Source organism: Amblyomma americanum, chromosome 3, assembly GCF_052857255.1.
Source record: "Amblyomma americanum isolate KBUSLIRL-KWMA chromosome 3, ASM5285725v1, whole genome shotgun sequence".
In the NCBI taxonomy this organism is placed as follows: Eukaryota; Metazoa; Arthropoda; class Arachnida; order Ixodida; family Ixodidae; genus Amblyomma; species Amblyomma americanum.
This window is the reverse complement of record NC_135499.1, coordinates 144,484,794-144,505,237: the sequence shown is the minus strand read 5'-3', so window position 1 is coordinate 144,505,237 and position 20,444 is coordinate 144,484,794. Positions and strand designations below refer to the sequence as shown.

Here is a 20,444-nt window from a genome sequence, read left to right as displayed (position 1 = left end):
GCTGTTCCAGGTCTTTTGAAACGTCCTGGATTCTTCAAAACCTGTTATAACCGGAAAAACTGCAGAGACTTTGCACCTAAGATCCTTGGCCTTGGCCCTTCCTTTACTGACTGCGGTAAAAATAGAGCTGTCGTGCTCTTGTGTCAGAAATGCTCACTGCAAGATCTCTCATGCCCACATTTAGGCGCGAAGGCTGGAGCGTGGAATAGTCATCAAAATGGTGAGGTCTGGGGAGGATATCTTAGACAGCTATCTTTCTTACGCTACAGGCAGGTGTCAGTGGCAAAGAGCGCTTCGTCGCGTAAGGCCTAAACTTCATAGCAAGCGTTACAATGGGTCTAATATGCTGTGCCTTTGTGGTTCTTGTTCCGCGAAAAATACTCTCCAAATGCACCCAGTAACTAGCCCAGGAGCCCTCGCTACTGCCCGGGTGCTTTTTTTTACTTTTTTTACGGTTCATACACGCGCCCCATAGGAGGCAAAGTAATGTGCAATAGTCACAGCCAGAGCTTTCACATCATGTACTAATTTTCTTGATCACTCGAGGTCTGCAGTAAGCAGCTTTGCCAAAGGCCGGGTTTCCGGGTTTCCCCCGCTGCTCTTTCCATCCTTCGGATAGCCGTCCCAATCGACAGCGGCACCATTTCCATCATCTAGATCCCCGCTCACACCGCATACGCACCGGAGAACAGGGCCGCAAACGACACCGGTTGAGGTCTCCCCCACCGAGCAAGGGCTGACGGCCGGCTTCCACGCGGTATTTTCCACGAAGAACCGATTGATCACTTACCGCGCATCGCAATGCATTAGCGACTCAAATGACCCCTGTTTCCACCGGGTGACAAGTCTCTCACAAAATCTGAAACGACCCTTTGAAAGCAGCTTCGAACGCTGCCTCGCCCTACGCCGGCCCAGTATGCAGCTATGTTTCCCAGTAGCTAAAGCCCTGACTGCACCATCTGCGGTCAACGCGCCGATAGAGGCCCCATCCTACGGGCTTGCCCTGCTGATCTCTCACCACCAGAGTTGCGACTCAGTACTTTTGAACAGTGGGAGGCCACGCTGGTGACCTCGGACCTGACCGGGCCCTCGGGCGAGCCGCCGAGGTCAACACGAAGCAATGCCTTCCAATTATCTAGCGTCAACCTCAACTTGCGTTTTTTAATTTTTTTTAACTAATAAATTTTCTCCTCTTCATCCTACTTTATTTAAAACTTGAATAAAACTGACTTAAGAAAGCAGTTGAACCCGATTTATAGACCAACAAGTATATCCTGTTGACACCTGAAATTGGTTTTGGAGGTACGGAAATGGCGAAGTATCTGTCTCGCATCTCGGCGGACACTTGAACCACGCCGTAAAATAAGGCATAAAGGAGGGACTGAGAAAAGAAGAGGTGCCGTAGTGGAGGGCTCCGGAATAATTTCGACCACCTGAGGATCTTTAACGTGCACGGACATCGCACAGCACACGGGCGCCTTAGCGTTTCTCCTCCATTGAAACATGCCCGCCACGGTCGGATTCAAACCCGGGTACTCCGGATCACTAGGCGAGCGCCCTAACTACTGAGCCACCGCGGCGGGTAATAATATGTGCTTCCTGCCAAAAACTACAACTTCGATTATTTGCGCCATTTCCTTTCCCCCCCCCCCCCCCCCCCCCCCAAAAGTATTATTATTGTTATTCTTCGCAAACCCGCCGTGGCGGCTCAGTGGTTAGAGCGCTCGGCTACTGATCCGGAGTTCCCGAGTTCGAACTCGACCGCGTCGGCTGCGTTTTTATGGAGGCAAAACGCTAAGGCGCCCGTGTGCTGTGCGATGTCAGTGCACGTTAAAGATCCCCAGGTGGTCGAAATTATTCCGGAGCCCTCCACTACGCCGCCTCTTTCTTCCTTTCTTCTTTCACTCCCTCCTTTATCTCTTCCCTTACGGCGTGGTTCAGGTGTCCAACGAATAATGAGACAGATACTGCGCCATTTCCATTCCCGAAAAACCAATAATTATTATTATCATTCTTCGCAAGACTAGTTAATCCCTACCACGTCGCTACACCTGCATCGTCCTCCTCCGTCTCTTTTTCTCTGCAGTCCTTCGCGTACAGCTGCGTCGTCGTCACCTGCCGAAGAACCGCCTTGTTTGACACGCGTGTCACTTTCGCCCACGCGCGCGGCTTCCTCGTTTCCCGCACAAAGGCGGCGCGTGTCCGCCCCGGCGCCCTCACCTCCGCCCGTGAGCGCATTGTGCGCGCTCGCCTATCGGCTTAACAAGCTATTAAGGGCCGCGCCGCCGGCTCCCGCTTGCGAGCGGCCTCGGCTGCAATTAAGAACTCCTCGCCGGCGCTCGCGAGGGCCTCATTGTTCCTCCTCGAGAGGGCAGCAGCAGCGGCGGCGCGACGTTTGTCTGTGTGTGTGGCCGAATGGAGCCCTTTGGTGTCGCTCTCCTCTCCCGCACGCTGGTACTCTTTCTTTCTGGGCGAGCGTTCTCATCCGGCCTCTAAGAGGGGAAGGCGTGGACGTATTCCCCACATATTGCGTGCGTGACTTATTGTACGTTCGGGGCTGCGCCCCCGCAGCTTCCTCTGTCCCTTGCTCTGAAGAGGCAGCGACGGTGACGATGACACTGTGTGCCTTATTCGTGGTGATGCGTCGCAAATTTGACCTGGTGCCTAAAGAGCAAAACGTTTTTTTTTTTTAGCGACGCTGTGAGAAACACAATGGTAGATTGTCAAAGGAAACATGTTCGTAATACTGGTTCATCATCATCATCATAAGCCTAACTGCGGTGTTTTCAGGACAATGACCTCTCCCATATCCCTTCAATTAGCCCTGTCATGTGCAAGCTGCGGCCTCCTTATCCCCGCAAACTTTCTAATCTCATCCGCCCACCTGGCTTTCAATCGCCCCCTACTAAGCTTGCCTTCTCTTGAAATCCATTCCGTTACCTTAAAGGCCCATCGATTATCTTGTCCTCGCATCATACATCTTAGTGATTTCAACTAGGACATCATTAACTGGCGTTTCTTCCCTGACCTCTTCTGCTGTCTTCCGGTCTGTTAAGTTTATAATTTTACTTTCCATAGCTCGGTCCACCGTCCTCAATTTATTTTAACCGTTTTTGTTAACCTCCAAGTTTCCACTTCACAGGTGACTACTGGCACGGTACAACTGTCGCATACTAACTTCTTGAGGGATACTGATAAGGTGCTCTTCATAACCTGAAAGTGCCTACTAAATGAAGTTTACTCCATTCTTATCCGCCTAGTTATCTCATTCCCTGAATCCAGGTCAGCGGTTACAACCAGCTTTAAGCGGATGTTTTCCCTGGCAACTTTCAACGCTTCGTTGCCGAGTAGCTATCGTAAACTATTATACACTTCCTATACTATTGAACATCTTTAGATTTATTTATTTTAATTTTAAGCTAAAAGTTTTACTTCGCCTCCCTAGGCCCTCGATCATGCGTTGCAGTTTGCCGCCTGAATTGCTTGTCAAGGCGATGCCATCAGCGAATCGGAGATTGTTAAGGTGTTCTCCGTTAGCGTTTATTCTCAACAGCTTCCCAATCAAGTTCTCTGAATACATCTTGTAAACACATGGTGAACAGTACCGGAGAGATTGTGTCTTGTATGCAGATACCCATATTGATTAGTATTTTATAACTTTCCCGATGAAGGAGTATGGTGGATGTGTAGACACTATAGATACTTTGCAGTGGCTTTAAACATGCCTCTTCAGCACTTTGGTTCCGCATGCCTGCACGGCTGTGGAGGTTACGACTCAGTCAAGTGATTTTTTCATAGTCTACCAAGGCTATATACAGTTTTTGGTTTTCTCCGTGCTTTTTACTATCACCTGATTGATGTTGTGAACATGGTCTATTGTCGAGCAGCCTTTGCGACAGCCAGCCTGGTCCTTTAGTTGACTGAAGTCCAAGCTAGTTAAATCCGTTGCAAACATCTTTTCAATCATGTAACACAGTATCAACATAGGCAGACTAGAAGGGTAAATATGTCGACAAAGCTTTTTGTATATCAAGAAATACCAGTATAATAAAATACCTCGCTTCCCTTCTAGCACGACCCAAATCGCACTATAAGTACGCACATGCGAGTGGAGCAGTGGCTCACGTAGCAGCTTTTGTTTTTGTTGTTGACCGCTGTCAAGATGACAGGTCGTCATGTTGTCCTGAGGTGCGGTATACGAACAACCTTGCCACAATCAGAAAAGGGCTCTAACTTGGGCATTCTATCGACTCTATTTTCCTCCTCCTTCTGCACTTAAGCGAAGGGAGCTTCCCCAAAACTCATACTGCTTCTTTCATTCCCTCCTTTATCCCTCCCCTTACGGCGCGGTTCAGGTGTCCAACGATATATGAGACAGATACTGCGCCATTTCCTTTCCCCAAAAACCAATTATTATTATTATTGTTGTTGTTCCTTATCGAGACTGTGTTCTTCTACTTCGCATTATTCCTGAAGTTGCTTCTATTACCCCGATTATATGAAGGCTGCACCGAACAGAAAAAAAAGTGCTGAGATTAGCCTCGTAAACGACACGGGATAGAGCTTATAGGTATATCAAATTGCTCAAATAAAATTTTTTAACACGCGCTATGTATCTCTTTATACAGGCCAATGCTTCCGAAAGACTATCGCCCATGAGTGTTTTATTAGCCTGGCGTAGCACAAAAAGGTTGAGAGTATTTCAAGAGGCAGGGAGAGTCTTTCGTTTTTCTATGTTTTTAATAACCAGTAGGTAATGGTGATGATGTGATGAGGACCAACATCGGCGGTCGTATGTTCACTGTAGCCTCGTTCAAGAAAAAAACGAAAGCAGAGTATTGTAAATTTTGTACTATAAGTAACACGAAAAGACGGTAGCATTAGGAAGCCCGCAGAAAATTCGGCCCGTTAATATGCCTTTATGGTAGATCTAAGACGACCGAAAAACTGAACCGCACCTAACCCAACACCTCTGCCTAGGAGATGCTGATACTTTGAAGCAACGTGACGAAAACCTCGGTGAATCAGTTTTCAGTTGGTAATTCTAGTACTACGCAGTGTTCATTCATGTTCTCAAATTTTTTTTTTACTTTATGGGGGAAAACGTTGTAGCGCAATTATCATACCATCAGTTGAAGTAACTGCCGGAAGTTTAGCTTTATGGAGAGCACAATACCCTTTAAATATTAATATCACATCAAAGCTGACCTTCCCCTCGAATAACATCAGCTATTTGAGGGGTTGTGTAACTGATGTTATTCAAGGACGTAGGCCAGCTAAGCAGATCACACTGGAAAACAGCTGTGCCTGCAACAAATATACAGGGTGGAAAACTCGTATGCGCATTGCAGCGCAAGTGAAAGGTGAGAACTGTCACGGGCATGCTGCAATCGATTCGCAAACTGGCGAAATTGTTCTTGAGTGTGTGACGGGAGCTCACCTTGTTCTTCCCCAGGTTTTCAATGTGGCACTCCAGCGTGGCTTCGCGTCCCTGAGCGACTGTGACGTTCTTGATCCCGCTCAGGAAACGAGGCCTAGCGGTGGATGCTCGGACCACTCCTGGGTGGGAAATGGACAGCGTAAGCATGAAGGACGGAACACGTCTCGGTTGCATATCGTACGCTTTCGGCAGATAGCTGGAATCAGGAGAGACACAAGGCAATGAAACGATATATTGTTCTACCGCGTTAGCATTATAGCCTTCTTCCGGCAGAATGCCGCTGTCTCTATGTGTCCGTATGTATGCGTGAAGCCTCCACCCTCCTGAATCACCCTCCGGAGGGTGAACCTCCGCTAGTCACAAGCATACGCATAGCCAGAACGGAAAAGTGAAGGCGAAATCAAAGATACGACGGGAGGTTGGATAATGTAAAAGTGAAATGTAGTACCAATACTGATAAGACAGATATGCCACATCACATCATATGAGCGGCTATGAATTTTTATTTTTTATTTTAAACCTGAATGGCGCATTTACAGTCTAAAATGTGGTTTAGCAACTGCTTCATTTCCACATTTAGAATTGTACAGCAATTAAAACCCGTCTAAATTAATAAATCTGAATTAATTAAATATTTGTTTTGTTCATATATCTTCGATATATGGGCCTATAGATTTCACACGCTTCTGAAAACTTTGCCGGGTTAGGTGGGCTACAAGCCTAGTTTTCGACCACACAAAGCCTACTTTACGCCATTTCTACGCCGTAATACCATCGCAAACACATTACGTAACATCCTGCAGAGGTTAAAAGGCGAAAATGGAAGTTAAGCACTTTATTTTTACTGCCGTGGCAGAAGCAGCCGATTTACTGGCGCTTACATATGACACGCGGGTGGGTGTGTAACTGCATTAGCAACCCGGCTGCCCAGCATCCCTGAAAAGAGTGTCTCGCCAGTACGTTTTTCATTTTGGTCATTTTGGTCATTCTTTGGAGTGACTATGTGAGTGTTCTCCTCACGGTACTGATTTATTTCAGTGATTTATGACTCGTGTATGAATTAACCTTACCCTGGTGCTTCGGTACTGCGAAGCGCCAACATTCTGTTAGTCTCAGTGGGCGCCTAGTGCATTAAATAATTTTTATAAACACGAAAAATAACAAATAGCATTGCTGCCCTATTGTCAGGAGCTAGGGCAGAGTACATGGGCCCTTTACTGCAAATATTTCAGTTGGCTAGCACCGTATGATCGGTTTCTTAGTACGTAACGCCGTATTATTTACGACATTCACGGAAGCAAATAAAAATGTAGCATTCGATCTTTACCGAAATCTGTCGTAAAGCATACCCAAAAAAGTGGTAACGCTCGCAACGAGAACATCCTTAAGGGTATAAACTGGTGGAGGGTACTGTTTCCGAAAGCTGTCAAATGAAAGAGCAAATACAAATCCGAATAAAGCCAGCGTACCGAAGTACTGTGGACTTAAGCCCACGATGCTAAAATAAAGTATGAGATGGCTTCTGAAACGCCGCTTGAGGAGCTGACGTCAGAAATGAAATTTCCTTATTAGTTCAGACCACCCCCAACTTCGCACTTGAATTCACAGTGAGGATTGTTTGATCTTAGTGGTACCACAGGGCGGCTCAGTTCTCTCACGTTTCGAAATCCTGGGGCCCACTTGACTCGAGGAACACTTGAACATTGCACCGGGAGTGTGTTTGCCTAAGAACGGCCAAACCTCTTCGTGAGCGGAGTGCACTTACATCGAATTAACGCTCTGAGGTTGTTTGTGCTCCACGTTTCCTCGAAGAAAGCGGAAGATCAAAGAATTCCAGCGCACCGCCAAGGACTGAAGCTCGGTAGTCTCTGACTTTTAGAGGTGTCCCTTTAATGGAACCCGGTTAACCAGCTCCTTCCGCCAACAGTAATCTGTAGAGGTTAATGGAAGCGGAAGGATCCGCTGGCGAGGATGGTTTATGATGTCTTGATGCTCACGGCACAAATGACAGCACTCTGTAAAGCATTCAAGCAGTCCTTTGCGAGGCTTTGACAGCGGCAGGGCCGACGTAATCTGTTGATTCCGTTATGCAGTGTGCATTTGTGGGATTTCGTGAATGGCTCAAAAGCGTTTTTTCTTAAAGTCGCCTTCCTTGGTGCTCACAGTTAATTAGCATGAAAAAAAATATTTGCACACGTGAGGCTCTAAATGTACGACTTCTGTCCAACCGGCAAAGGCTTTCTCCGTCAGGCTTTTCAGCATTGTAGCCGCGATACTTTTCCGTACACAGCTTTTATATACTGAGCCACAAATCACGTCGTAGACAACGACTGATTAGCTGAGTCGCTGTGTTTGAATGAGAGTTGGCGTAGTATGTAGCGCTGCTTGAGCGGTCGTCACCACAGTTGGTATCGAGCAAGCATAAAATATTTAACAACGCACAACTGGTAGTGACAACTCATTTATTGAAGGGACCCATTAAAGTGACGTAAGTAGGATTTAGTTTTTAATGCGTGAGCATTAGAACCCTCATTTAGGAAAAATCCGTCCGTCTGTCCGTTTGTAGCCTCGGTTGGCAGGTTGCAAATTAGGAGGGGCACTCTCACTGGAGAGGAAGAATAGGCAAGTGGGAGAGGGAAGACGAAGACAGGTTGGGAGGTGACAGGTGGCGGGTGAGAAAGAGTAGAGACAGCGACGGCGTGTCACGGTTTGATTTTTTTGTATTGGATAAGGAGAGTGGTCAGGGGCTAGGGCATGTAAAAAGGTGATTGATAAATGGATCATGCCACCCTCGAGCGTGGTGTGAACCCATCAGCGGTAGCGGCTAGTAAGTCCGGGGAAACACTTCAACAAATACAAACTCTACCGCATGATTTGCACTGGTCTGCTCGTATATAATTTTTTATCAGTTTTGCAGAGTATGTTCCTACGATGGGATCAGCGCTGTCTGAATGTCTTACAGAAACAGCTAAATATGGCACGTTCGTGTCATCGTCCTTGCACGCCGTCGTCTGCGCTTCCCTCCTCCTTGCCAACTTCTCTCTCTCGCTCTCCCCTTCGCCCGTCTTCCTTGCTGCGCCTGTCGCACCAGACATTCGCTTCTTATGGATGCATGAGTGCATAACGCACTGTCGCACACGTATACCCTACACCTCTACCCCCAGTTGCACCCTATTAGTGGTTGCTGCACCCGAAACCGTGGGTCACGGCTATGTTTCTGTATTAAGAATTGACAGATGATCAATGAGTCGATCCGATGGAAATTCGTAGCATTATACTTTCGTTGCTCGTTCCTTTACACGACAGATCACACACATTCATTTACATCCATCATCATCATCATCTTCTTCTTCTTCTTCTTCTTCTTCTTCTTCTTCTTCTTCTTCTTCTTCTTCTTCTTCTTCTTCTTCTTCTTCTTCTTCCTCTTCTTCTCCTCCTTCTTCTTCCTCTTCTTCTCCTCCTTCTTCCTCTTCTTCTTCTTTTTCTTTTCTTCTTCTTTTTCTTCTTTTTCTTTTCTTCTTCTTTTTCTTCTTTTTCTTTTCTTCTTCTTCTTCTTGTTCTTCTTCTTCTTCTTCTTCTTAGTAAGCATGGCACATACCCACGCAAGGGGATTGGCCAAGGTTTAGTAGATAATCAAAATGACCTTCACAGTGCGCACTTAGTCTTCTTCTAATTGTTTCCTCTCGCAGGCGTCTACTTGTTTTCTCCTTTCAGACTTGCGTACGTAACTCCTTTGCACACGTGGTCTTCTATACCATGACGGGTCTCCAGTGTCCACGGACACTCGGTTCAGGAGGCGGCGCATCGTGCAACGTTACGATCATGACTTTCTCATCGGTGAAGCGATCCGCACAGGAGCTCCAGTCTATCACTGGCGTGCTCTCCAAAGGAGTTGCTATTCGGTTCAGAGGGCTCCCCACATGTATTCGGCACTTTGTACTTCATTCGTTGAAGACCACGCTCGCTTGCGACTCACTCACAAGCGCCGCACATCACCGTTAAACCATCGCGGAAAATACGCACACAACCGCTTCAACGGAAAAGTGGCATCCGGCGTGCGCGCGCCGCTCTGATATCTCCACTCCTCTCCTCAACTCACTTTCCTTTGCACTCTCCACATCACCTTGCACAGTAGCCACCCACCGCGTTGTTCCCGTGGTGACAACCCTCAGGTTGCGCATTTCAACTCCCACGTCAGAACCTCCTCCGTCGACTGCAGCCGCCCTCTAGGTTGTACCCGTGGCTGCCGCCTTCCGGAGCCTCCCTCCTCTTTCCAATAGGGGGAGAGGGTGATTAACCTCTCTCCACTTTGCCAGCTGTCAACCATGGCAGGTGGCAGGTAAATCTTGTTGGCTTTAGAGCGCACCTGAATTCATGAGATGTCAACGAAAAAAAAAAACGGAACTGAACGGAACGGAACGGATTACTAGTCAACGCGTTGTGCTGTCGTGATCTTTCAAGTGCCGTGTTGCTGGGCTGTTTTTCCCTCTTAGGCATCTTGTAGTATTGCGTACCCTTTTCGGCGTTCAAAAATCAGCTCCGTTAGAATCAGCTGTCATCGGCAGCCAACTGTCGACCAAAAGAAACGGGTTATTGCGCGAGCCAAAAACAAACGGCAACTTTTGACATCCAAGCTAGGAGGTGTGTTCGTTACGCGAGTAAATACGATAGTAACGGTGATCCTCAGACGTACTCCACTCGCTGTGCAAGTGCACGAAAACAACCACACGCTAAGCCTAAAAGTGTAAATGTCCCAGATTCCACTGTCATAATCATCCTTCGTGTTCACCCGTTATATTGGAAAAACTTTCGGCAAGGTAAAGGCATCGCATACTGTATCGCAGGTAAAAATCAAAATACGGCAAGCTAATTTTGCTCCTATTTAGTACACGAAAACTTTCTCCCGGAGCACGTAACCTAGTTTAACCGCTGCTGTCCAGCACAAGCGTGTTTGCAGCGCTGGCTAGAGAGGAGATTTTCGCATTCTTGCAAACTTGAAGAACGAACGCTAACCGGCTAAATTGTTTTTAAACACAAATAGTTATGCTTCTCGCTTAATGACACAAAAAACACACTTTTTTCTTGTTTTCTTGCTAGGTGCATGCTGCACACACTAAAGCAGCGGCGGCAGTGCGGCGGCTGTGCTATCACATAGAATTCGAAGCAAAGCTCGCTCTGATGCAATTCTTGAAGGAACAAACCCGAGTACATCAAAACGGAAGGAGCCATGCGCGTAGTCCAGCTCGCCGGTCATTATTCATTGAAACTCGACCGATAGAAAATTGCAGGCGCCCGAGTCACTCGCACCAACATACAGAAAGCAAGGCGCTCTGCCAATGCAGTAAGGCAATTTTTCTTGTTTAAAAAAAGCAATGGCAACGGCAGCAAGAATAAGAGAAGACCTGGGATGTGCGTTCTTAGAAACGAGAGACGCAAAGTATCGAGTCACTGTAACAGAGAAGCGTGAGCAAGCAAGCAGGATGAATATGAAAACTAAACCATAGACGCGTGATTATACGCCGCTGAGGTCAGGTACAATGCAGCGCCTTGTTCTTGGAAGGCTGCGGCGGGAAATAGAAGTGCTTGACTGCGAGAAACTTGCAGTCTGCGTTATCGTTCTAGAGGGCGAAAACTTTCGCACAATCTTCGAACGTTTTGTAAAGCTAATTTCTAGCGTTTTCCTTCAAAGTTCTTGCTTCCGACCAAGAAAAGTAAGCCGCATCAAAACTGCACGCTGCAGAAGCTCTGAAGAATGAAGTAAAAGTGAAGAGAATATCAAAGCGTGCTCCAGAAATCATGCTTGTCGTCTTGAGGTCGCTTTCATCCTGGTGAGCTTTTAGGTAGCAAATTAAATAACAATAACGTCCGTCAAAGCTGGAGCAATTTTGAAATGTCAGTGTGTTTTTTTTTTCATAGTCTTGAATGTGTTTTGTGTTCTTCGAACAGCTCAAAAAATAAAAACTGCAGCAATGCGTATGAGCTAAACTTGTGTTTTGTTGTGTTTTATAGCACATTAGCGACTGATGCTCTCATGCGTCAAGCACAAAGTTAATGACCAAAACTGAAAATGCGCATGTATTCAGGTAGCAGAGAAAGGTTCATACCCTTTTCCGTTTTAATAGAAGAAACTTAGAATATTACATCGCACCACGAGGTGCTTATAAAGCACCTCGTGGTGCTTTATAAGCACCACGAGGTGGTGCTATTATGAGCACACAACAGACAGCGTGCAAACAGCATACAAAAAGCATACAAACATTTATAACAGGCGCTGAGAGCGTGTTTACGAGGCACACCACGTAGCGGAAAAAAAAATCACTTTAATTTTGCCCAGCTGAAAGCATTTCGCTGATCAAGCACTTTCTGACTGCGCTATGCTAACAGACTCCCATAACTACTCATGTCTTTCTTTTTCGGCATGGATCCTGAACTTGCTCCTACTTTCCTGCAGAATACTTTCAGTAAACCAGCGGTCTACGCGGCTAGAATCAAACATTCTGATTTAAATTTTCGTTTCCGGTCTTTAATAAAAAGGGGAAAGATTTTTAAGGTTCTCGCGCTCACTTCGTAAGAAGAACTAAAAGCTCTGATTAGTTTCGGCACTTTTAACAGCAAACAGCTAATTCGCAACAGCGACAATCTCTCTTCTTCCTTCTCCTGTCTGAATTAAACCTGTGCGATAAGCCTACCCGCCATGCAACTCTCGGTGTATTTTGCGACACGTTTCACTTCATGCTCTAAAGCATGAAACCGACAGCGCCGGTTAGTAAGAGACACGACTGAGCAACAGCCGCAGAGAAACCCGCTTGGATGCCTTTCTAGCGTATAAATGACAAAGAAAAAAACGTACGCGTAACCAGAGGCTCACGGCAGAACCTCGTTCCCTTTCGCTCTCTTTATTCTCTTTTTTTTTTCACTTTTTGCCGTTTGCGCCGCAAGCGCCAGTGGCGCGGCTGTAGCAGCGCAGGCATGCATTTCGGGCGTTAATTAAGGATGTGACGAGAATTAGGCCTAAACTGAGCATTGGGGCCCAAAAGAAAGAGTGCGGCTCCCGGCGCGCGCTCTTAACAGGTCCGACGGAGCCACCGTACTCAAGCCACAGCTCCGAAGGCCAGTTAATTAGAGGACCCAGCTTGTCTCAGCACAGCGCCTTACCGGACGCCTCGCGGCGTGAGCCGGTTTTTTAGTCAGCGGCGACGAAGACGACGCCAACTTCCGCAATTTCGTCTCTTTAGCCGCGCGGTTCGCTTCTTGTAAGGACTCACGGGTGGCGGAGATAGCGCTCTTCTGTGTAAAAAGCGCACGCCAAGGAGCGTCTACAGATAAGGAAGTTTGGGTACCGTAATTCATTCCGGCGGCGTCTGCGCGATCACGAGTACACGTGTATACCGTGTAGCTTTAGATAACCAGAAGCATGACGGAGTTTCCATGGCTGGTGCGAGATGTCTTGCCGCGCTGAGAAAGTCAGAGGCGCTTCAAGAAGAAGAAAGTTGCAATTCTTCATAGTTGTCTGATATGGTTTGCTACTAAAGAGCCCTAATATGAATCTTTTTCTGCAAGAAGCATAGCTATGGACTAACTCTACTGCTTAGGCTGAAAAAAGGGAAATGATATGCAAGCAGCAGGGTTCGGTGCTGAACGGACACTTGATAATAATTGTTTTTTGGGGGGAAAGGAAATGTCGCAGTATCTGTCTCATATATCGTTGGACACCTGAACCGCGCCGAAAAGGAAGGGATAAAGGAGGGAGTGAAAGAAGAAATGAAGAGATAGGTGCCGTAGTGGAGGGCTCCGGAATAATTTCGACCACCCGGGGATCTTTAACGTGCACTGACATCGCACACCACACGGGCGCCTTAGCGTTTTTCCTCCATAAAAACGCAGCCGCCGCGGTCGGGTTCGAACCCGGGAACTCCGGATCAGTAGTCGAGCGCCCTAACCACTGAGCCACCGCGGCGGGTAACGGACACTTCTGAAAGACGAAAAATATAACACAGCTCTGTAATATGATTATGCCTGATAGCTAAAATGTGTTCTGTTTGGTTGCCCGTAGGTTATAACAAGAGCGGGATGATAAATGGACACTTGGAAAATGCTAAAAAAAGGAAATAGCAGAGGTAAGCAAAGAGGATGCAGGATTACAGGACATCCCTCCTTTCGGATTTCCATAGTTTACAGACGCCTTTGACGAAAATAAGAGCACTGACATCCGAGTGCACTGCAGGGGTACAGCGTGACACAAGAAGCGTGACACTTCTCGCAACGCATCATGGGATAGCCTTTTAGAGAGTGCTTGGGCATTGCAATGTCCGCAGCAACACAGCGCAGCGCGAGCGGTCGCAGGATAAGCAAGAGAAGGAAATTAAAAGACGGCGTTCTCTTCAGCAGGGTATAAAGAGTGATTCTATTCGCTATGGCTTCGTGTGCACTAACAGGTTTCTCCACGAACTGAGAGCACACTTCCTGACAACCATGTTCGTGGTGGCATAGCACGTCAATCCTTCTGCGAAGAACTGATTTAAAAATGGTCGCTTCGATATGCTCATTAAATGGCCACATTCTCATTTATCTTTTCATTCTTTATCTACCGAAGCACTTCCTTTGCAGCCGCAGGAAGTGAGCCATTTCTTCCCACTAAGTTCGGCCATTTGCATGAGCTTTCACAAATGTAGTTTAAAAGTAAATTTAGCGACCATTAACGACTACTAAAAGCTGGGTTTTAATCAGCCTTACGCCAGGCTTGCACCAAATTATGAAGACCCGTTCACGCTTCAAAGACTTGAACCGCATGCCGCTAAACTGCAAGGAAAGTGCGAAGCCGTCAGCGTATAGAATGGCGCATCAAACAATGCCACATCTCCTTCTCACGCATGATCACAAAAGAAATGCAAATCTCTTCGTTTCCGAAGTGCCAAAGTTTCCCATCTTTCGACGCGACTCGATCATCTTATTATTCTTGCTTCTGCTTTTAGCAGAGTCACTGATAAAAGCTCTTTCGAGCCATACGTGTATTCTTAGTCTTCGTCTCAAGTAAGCCGTCTAATTATTTCGTTATAAGAAATATTCGGCAAGCAAAGTTACTCCTGAATATATAATGAACGTCTGTCTGCTGCAGTTCCGACATTTCTCACTTTTTATCTTTTTACGCGGACGTAATTCTGTTGAGGTCACCATACGTTTGTCTCTTTGTTTTCTCGTTGATATCGTGAAGAGCGTTATTTCGCAACCAACTAAAGTCAGCATAGCATGTGATAGGAAGTTAGGGTAATATTTATAATAATATGTAATAGTATGACGTCAGAAAAGAGTTAACTGAAGGGTGGACTCGGGCGCCCGCCAATAAGGAATAAGGCTCGAATAGGAGTATCGATCTCGTTTCAAGGCCGTTTAAGAACCCTTCAAATCGCCACAGCGCCAGTGAGTTTTGACATCGGGGATGGAAGCCACAGTTCATTCTTGCAGTTAACAAATACCGACCTAAGACTGGGCATTGCTCTGTAGTTTAGAAGATTCTGAGTTCTAATCTATTCTTGCATCTGTACGATCATTTCCTAATGAGTGATTAAAATTAAGACGGAGGAGTTCTGTCATCGCAAGCTTCAGAAGTAGCTGAGCATTTGAAAGATTTTGAGAACAAAATTCTCACAGGCCTCAACACACTGGCTATCGCAAAAGGATTGCTGGCGAGAGTATACCAATATTTCTGTTCGCTACCGCATGACCCCATTGTCCTTTTTTACGCTAATATCTCTCTGCGGTGGCTAAATTAAGCTTTTTTAATAACCATCCCTATCGAACACAAAACAGAAAAATCTCAGTTCTCAAAACAGATTCGAGAAATTGAGAAAAGTCGAACCTTGAAGGAGATTTAAACAACAAACCTCTCAATTTTTTTTTGTTTCCCTCGAACACCTTCACTACTTGGTAATTCTAGATCAACAAGAAAGTGTTGCAATATATTGTATTAAACTATAAAATTAAAAGCCTAACAAAGACCATATCTTGTTTCATCGCCAACATTTCTGAACACAATAATAAGGTGAATTTTTGAGCTAGTTAGTGCATGATCACTTAAAAAGAGACGTGGATGAGGCTGCACTGACATTGGGCAGATGAAAAAATCTGATTGTCAGACCAAACACCGAACGAGTGCAGCCTCGTTCACGTCTTTGTGTTTCTTTATTGTGACTGGTTCTTCTCTGGTGTTGGTTTTTAAGTGATCTGAGCAAAATCATTTTTGAACGGGAAAGAGATTACGAACGCAATTTTTTCATATGTGATTTCACTAATACATTCTATACATCCGCAGATCTCTCATCGAGACGCTTGTATATTTTTTATTTTTTTGCTGGTAACGTTTTTGATATCGTCAAAAGTATTCCCTCATTGGTTTTTAAAGGCAGTCTTAACGGCGCAAGGCGAAAGATGGAAAAACTTTAAAGAGAATTTTCGCTACATGTCAGAAGAGTGGACCATTATCTTCAATATTTCCATAACAGTACCTTGCGATATTTTATTATTCAAAAGCTTGATAAATAATTGCTAGACATGAGTTACCATTACTGAACATTCTTTCTTAAAAATAGCAACGGTCATCAATTCGACTTCGAACTTAGAGCATGTGGTTAGGTATTGGTTAGCACAACAGTGGTTAACTTGTCAGCTCAGTTTTAACCACGTTCAACGTTAATATTAGTGCCCTATTTTTCGTAATCTCTCCAGGTCTAGCTAATGCCAGCAAATAAAAATATTCAGTATTTCCTAACTTGAATATTCTAAAATTATTTTTTCTTTAGCTATCGCATGTATTGTTGACATTAGATTTCTTTATTTGTTCTGTTTATTACATTTTATACGACGGCCTATTGCACACAGAAATTATTATTTGTCTTTTTAAAACTGGCAACATTTACAAGTGTAAATATCAGTACCTTTATGTTTTAACTGGCCGGTTAACTTAAAACCGGAACTGGTTCGATTATTCCATGGACTTCCTGCAAACAGGGAACTGGCAACGCGTAATAGCCCAATAACTCTCTCGTCTTTTCCGCATATAGCGTTTTGAAGTTATGATGGTCCTGCATGCTAAAGTTTGTTGACGTATCTTTCATTGAATCATTTCAATTTCAACGTCTAAGACGAAGCGCTAACATTTCCAAATAAAATCTTTTTCAGGCGCATGAATCCATTTCCGTTTACTGCACTACCAAATAAAGGGAACCGTTCATGTCGCTATCCCCTCAAGGTGTGGCCCCGCACAAGAGAATAAATTATTACAGAAGTGATTACACTCTGAAACCGGGGGGTAGGCCACCTAAGTATTGCCTAAATTAGATTAAACATATTTACATTTTCCGTAGGAGAGTAGTGGTAAGATAGAGCTGTTGTACACTTTTCTCTTGATAGATATTGGTAGACTACCATTCATGATCTGAGAAAACCTTCCATATGCTCTCCACCCCATTCTTATCCTTCTAGTTATTTCCTTCTCAAGATCCGGATCCCCTGTCACAACCTGCCCAAAGTAGACGTATTCCCTTACTTCTTCCAGCGTGTAGCTCGTTATTCACACCAAATGTACAGCCAACTAGCCCACATTGCTGCCTTGCTTAAAAATAGGGTCCTGGCTGTATAAAAGTCTTGATTGCCCCAATCAAGGCTGAGGTTTTTCACCAGAGACAGAACTTCTTACGAATCACACGCGTTCTATAGTAAAACAAGAAAACTGGATTTACTGATCATAAAGATTATGGAAATACAATTCGAGTGAGACAAGCTTGTGTGATATTCGCGCACGGTGTGCGCCTTTGAAACAAAGCGCGCTGTTTAAATTAAGTATGAGAAGGAGTGGGAGCTTATGAGTATTTCAGATTTGCGTCGGCTCTCAGACGCAAGGCCGCAAATCATTTACGTGGTTTGCTCACTTTGCAATACGAATCTGCTTTCATTTCATCAAAAAACGTTTGGGAACACTGCGACATTCCGTAATCGAGAAACGCGAGAGCCTGTTGGTGCAAAATTGAAATCTCACAAATTAATCACTACTACTAGTGTTGCACCACGTAGCGTTTTTTTTTCCGTTCAACTCATGTAACCTACTTTCTCATAATTCCTTTCTGCAAGCCATCTTGTCACGGGACTTTGGTATGACATAATCATTTTGTCACGTGACTTTGGTGAGATTTCATCACTGTGGCACAGGACCTAGAAATTTTTGCGTCATCTTGTCACATGACTTTGGTATAGCGCCATTACTATGTCGCGTGATTTCGAAATTTTTGCGTCATGTTGTCGCGTGACTTTAGTATGACCTCATGACATCATCATCATCATCCCTTCCATCATCGTTATTATTATAAATCTCATTTGCCTTAATTAATTTTCAGTGCACGTTAAACAACCACAGGTGGTCGAAATTTCCGGAGCCCTTCACTACGGCGTCCCTCATAGCCTGAGTCGCTTTGGGAGTTAAAACCACCATAATCCATAAATAACTTTTTGTTAATTGCCATTATTAATTATCTTAATTAGCATTATCTTATTGGCTACGTGGCGTCATCAATCCTCATCATGACATATTGCACCACTCATTAATTTATTACTAAATTAAATTATATTCCCACACAATCACATATTCAAGTTGTGACGTCATAGTGGGGACATAACTTGCCGACACGTTTTGTGGACATGACCTTCAGCTTGAGCCACCTAATGCTCTAGCATTAATAAGTTGATTAAGGGTAATGCAAATGCAAAGGAAATTCGACACGTTTTGTGGACATGACCTTCAGATTGAGCCACCTAATGCTCTAGCATTAATAAGTTGATTAAGGGTAATGCAAATGCAAAGGAAATTCGACACGTTTTGTGGACATGACCTTCAGGTTGAGCCACCTATTACTCTAGCATTAATAAGTTGATTAAGGGTAATGCAAATGCAAAGTGAATTCGGTCAAAGCTACAATTCGACGAGATCAGAAATGATTTGCGGAAAGGCTGATACCGGAGGTCAGGGCAGGCCTGGGGCTAAATATATTTCTGCACTAATTTCTGAAACTCGTGCATTTCAAGGAGTAATATAACCAATGGTGCTGCATAATCAAGAGACCTGTATGATATTCCAAGTGTCAGGGCCCGCCATGTACACTTCCAAAATGTCATATCTTTTCTTTCTTTTCAATTCAGTAAATGCTTCGTCATGGCATGAATTACTCTTTGAGGGTGCACCATACCACAGCATAAATTAAGGGTGTCATCGCCCTCCGAACGGCAACAGCTGTCGCCTTAGCAGTGAAGCTATACACGAAGTGATCGTGCAACGTCGCGTTCAGAGAGGTCAACCCCATCGCTGTCGCTACACACTAGATTCCCTTTTCGCGAAAATTTAGAAAAAAAATGAAGAAAGAAGCTAACCGAGCGTGCCTTCCCATATTACTCTTTGTGCCAGTTGTTTTGCGCGTACCTATTTTTATTTACCGTTCCCCTCGTACCAACCGCAGTAGCGCTTTTGACACAATCCGCCATCTCAGATCGAGCGCGCTCTCATATCATGCCTATTTTCTATTTGTTTTTTTTTCATTCTTTTATTAAACTAGTTTCGGTCATGGCCAATCTGCGATGTTTCACGTCACTGCTGTCGCGCCAATTCACAAAACGAGCTTTCATGCTTTCATACAAGTTTGCTTCCTGCAGACATTGCTCATGTTTCACGTCAGCTGATATGGGCTCGCGGTTTCCAAACAAATGGCAATCTCAAAATACTGTTCGCGCTATCGGCTTGCTCCATATTCAACAGCATTCTCCCTGTAAAAGGTTGTGCAACTGCACAAGCTTCGGCTGTGACTGCTCATACACTGAAACATTGGCAATCCTTTCAGCAAAAAGCCAGACGAAGCTGCATTCAATTTGTATTATACTGGCGAGCGCTGATACACACCATCCCTGGTGTGTCTTCAGTCACGGGTAGTCTGAGGTGTAGGTAAGATCCATTTATATCAGTTTATTTTGGCTGGTTTTTTCTTCCTTTAGTGTAACGTAGCATACTTAACCCCATTTTCTTTTTTCTTACGTTAGCTTGTAGTCCGGTAGAGCGCACTTTCTTTCGCTTGCTCTAGGCTACGTTTACTTCCGTTACATTTATGTAGAATGTAAACACGGGACAAGCGCTCGTGCTGTCTTCAGCTTACACCAGTGCGTTCTTCCTCTTGCGCTGTTTTTCGACGAAAGCTGACCTTAACCAACTCGTTCAAATGTCATTTCTTTCGTAGTATGCGCCTTTACTTTCGCATCGCATCAGGCGACATGCCATCATGTCGCACCCTTCCCTTCAGCGTAGGTAAGCCTACCTTCATGCCTTATTTTCTTGCCTGAAACCCTGATCGCGTGCTCTGTAATATCCCAAGTCACTCGCATGCCCTTTGCTCTTTTGGCACCTGCTCCGGCTTTCCGTTACCGACTAACATGATGTTTGATCTGCCGCCTTTGTCAGCTCTCATTTCGCTTTGTTAATCTCGCGTCGCGTTACAGTAAATAGCATGGCTTTCAGAGAGCGGCTCGCTCCTGCATTGTTCGGTTCGAAGAAAGTGCGACTTCTTGCCACCTAATCTTTCCCATAGCTCTCTCCTTCCATCTGCCATAAGCTTTGAGATTCGCCGTCATTTGAGACGCACTGCCTTAGTGTGCCTCCGCGTACCCGGCACCAAAGACAACAACATCGGTGCGGCCGCAGTTCTTTCGCCGAAAGCAATGGGGAAGGCGATTTTGGTCCACTGCTTGCGGGCCTAGTTCCACGGCTCCTGGTGTTTGCGCATTCCCTCGCTATTTACTTTCCGCGGGTTAGAAATAATTGGCCAGGACCTTCTCGAGTTTCGGGACACATGCCTCTTTGCCGTCGCCAACAACGGGGAAGAAAGGGGGGGGGGGGGACGCGAAGTGGGTTAGCTTTTGGTGGCCAGCTTTCCGGTCGCTGTGTGTGGAAGCGGAGACGTGCTGGCCAGGGGTTCCC

The 20,444-nt window shown here is 45.4% G+C and overlaps 1 protein-coding gene across 1 annotated transcript in view; it reads right to left on the bottom strand.

Annotated features, from left to right (window-relative positions):
• Positions 1-20,444, bottom strand: part of LOC144123372 (neurotrimin-like) — a 135,510-nt gene that overhangs the window by 18,870 nt on the left and 96,196 nt on the right. Inside the window, exon 2 of the mRNA XM_077656215.1 lies at positions 5,441-5,559. Within this exon, the coding sequence (XP_077512341.1) occupies positions 5,441-5,559 (119 nt within the window). The remainder of the gene's footprint in view (positions 1-5,440; positions 5,560-20,444) is intronic.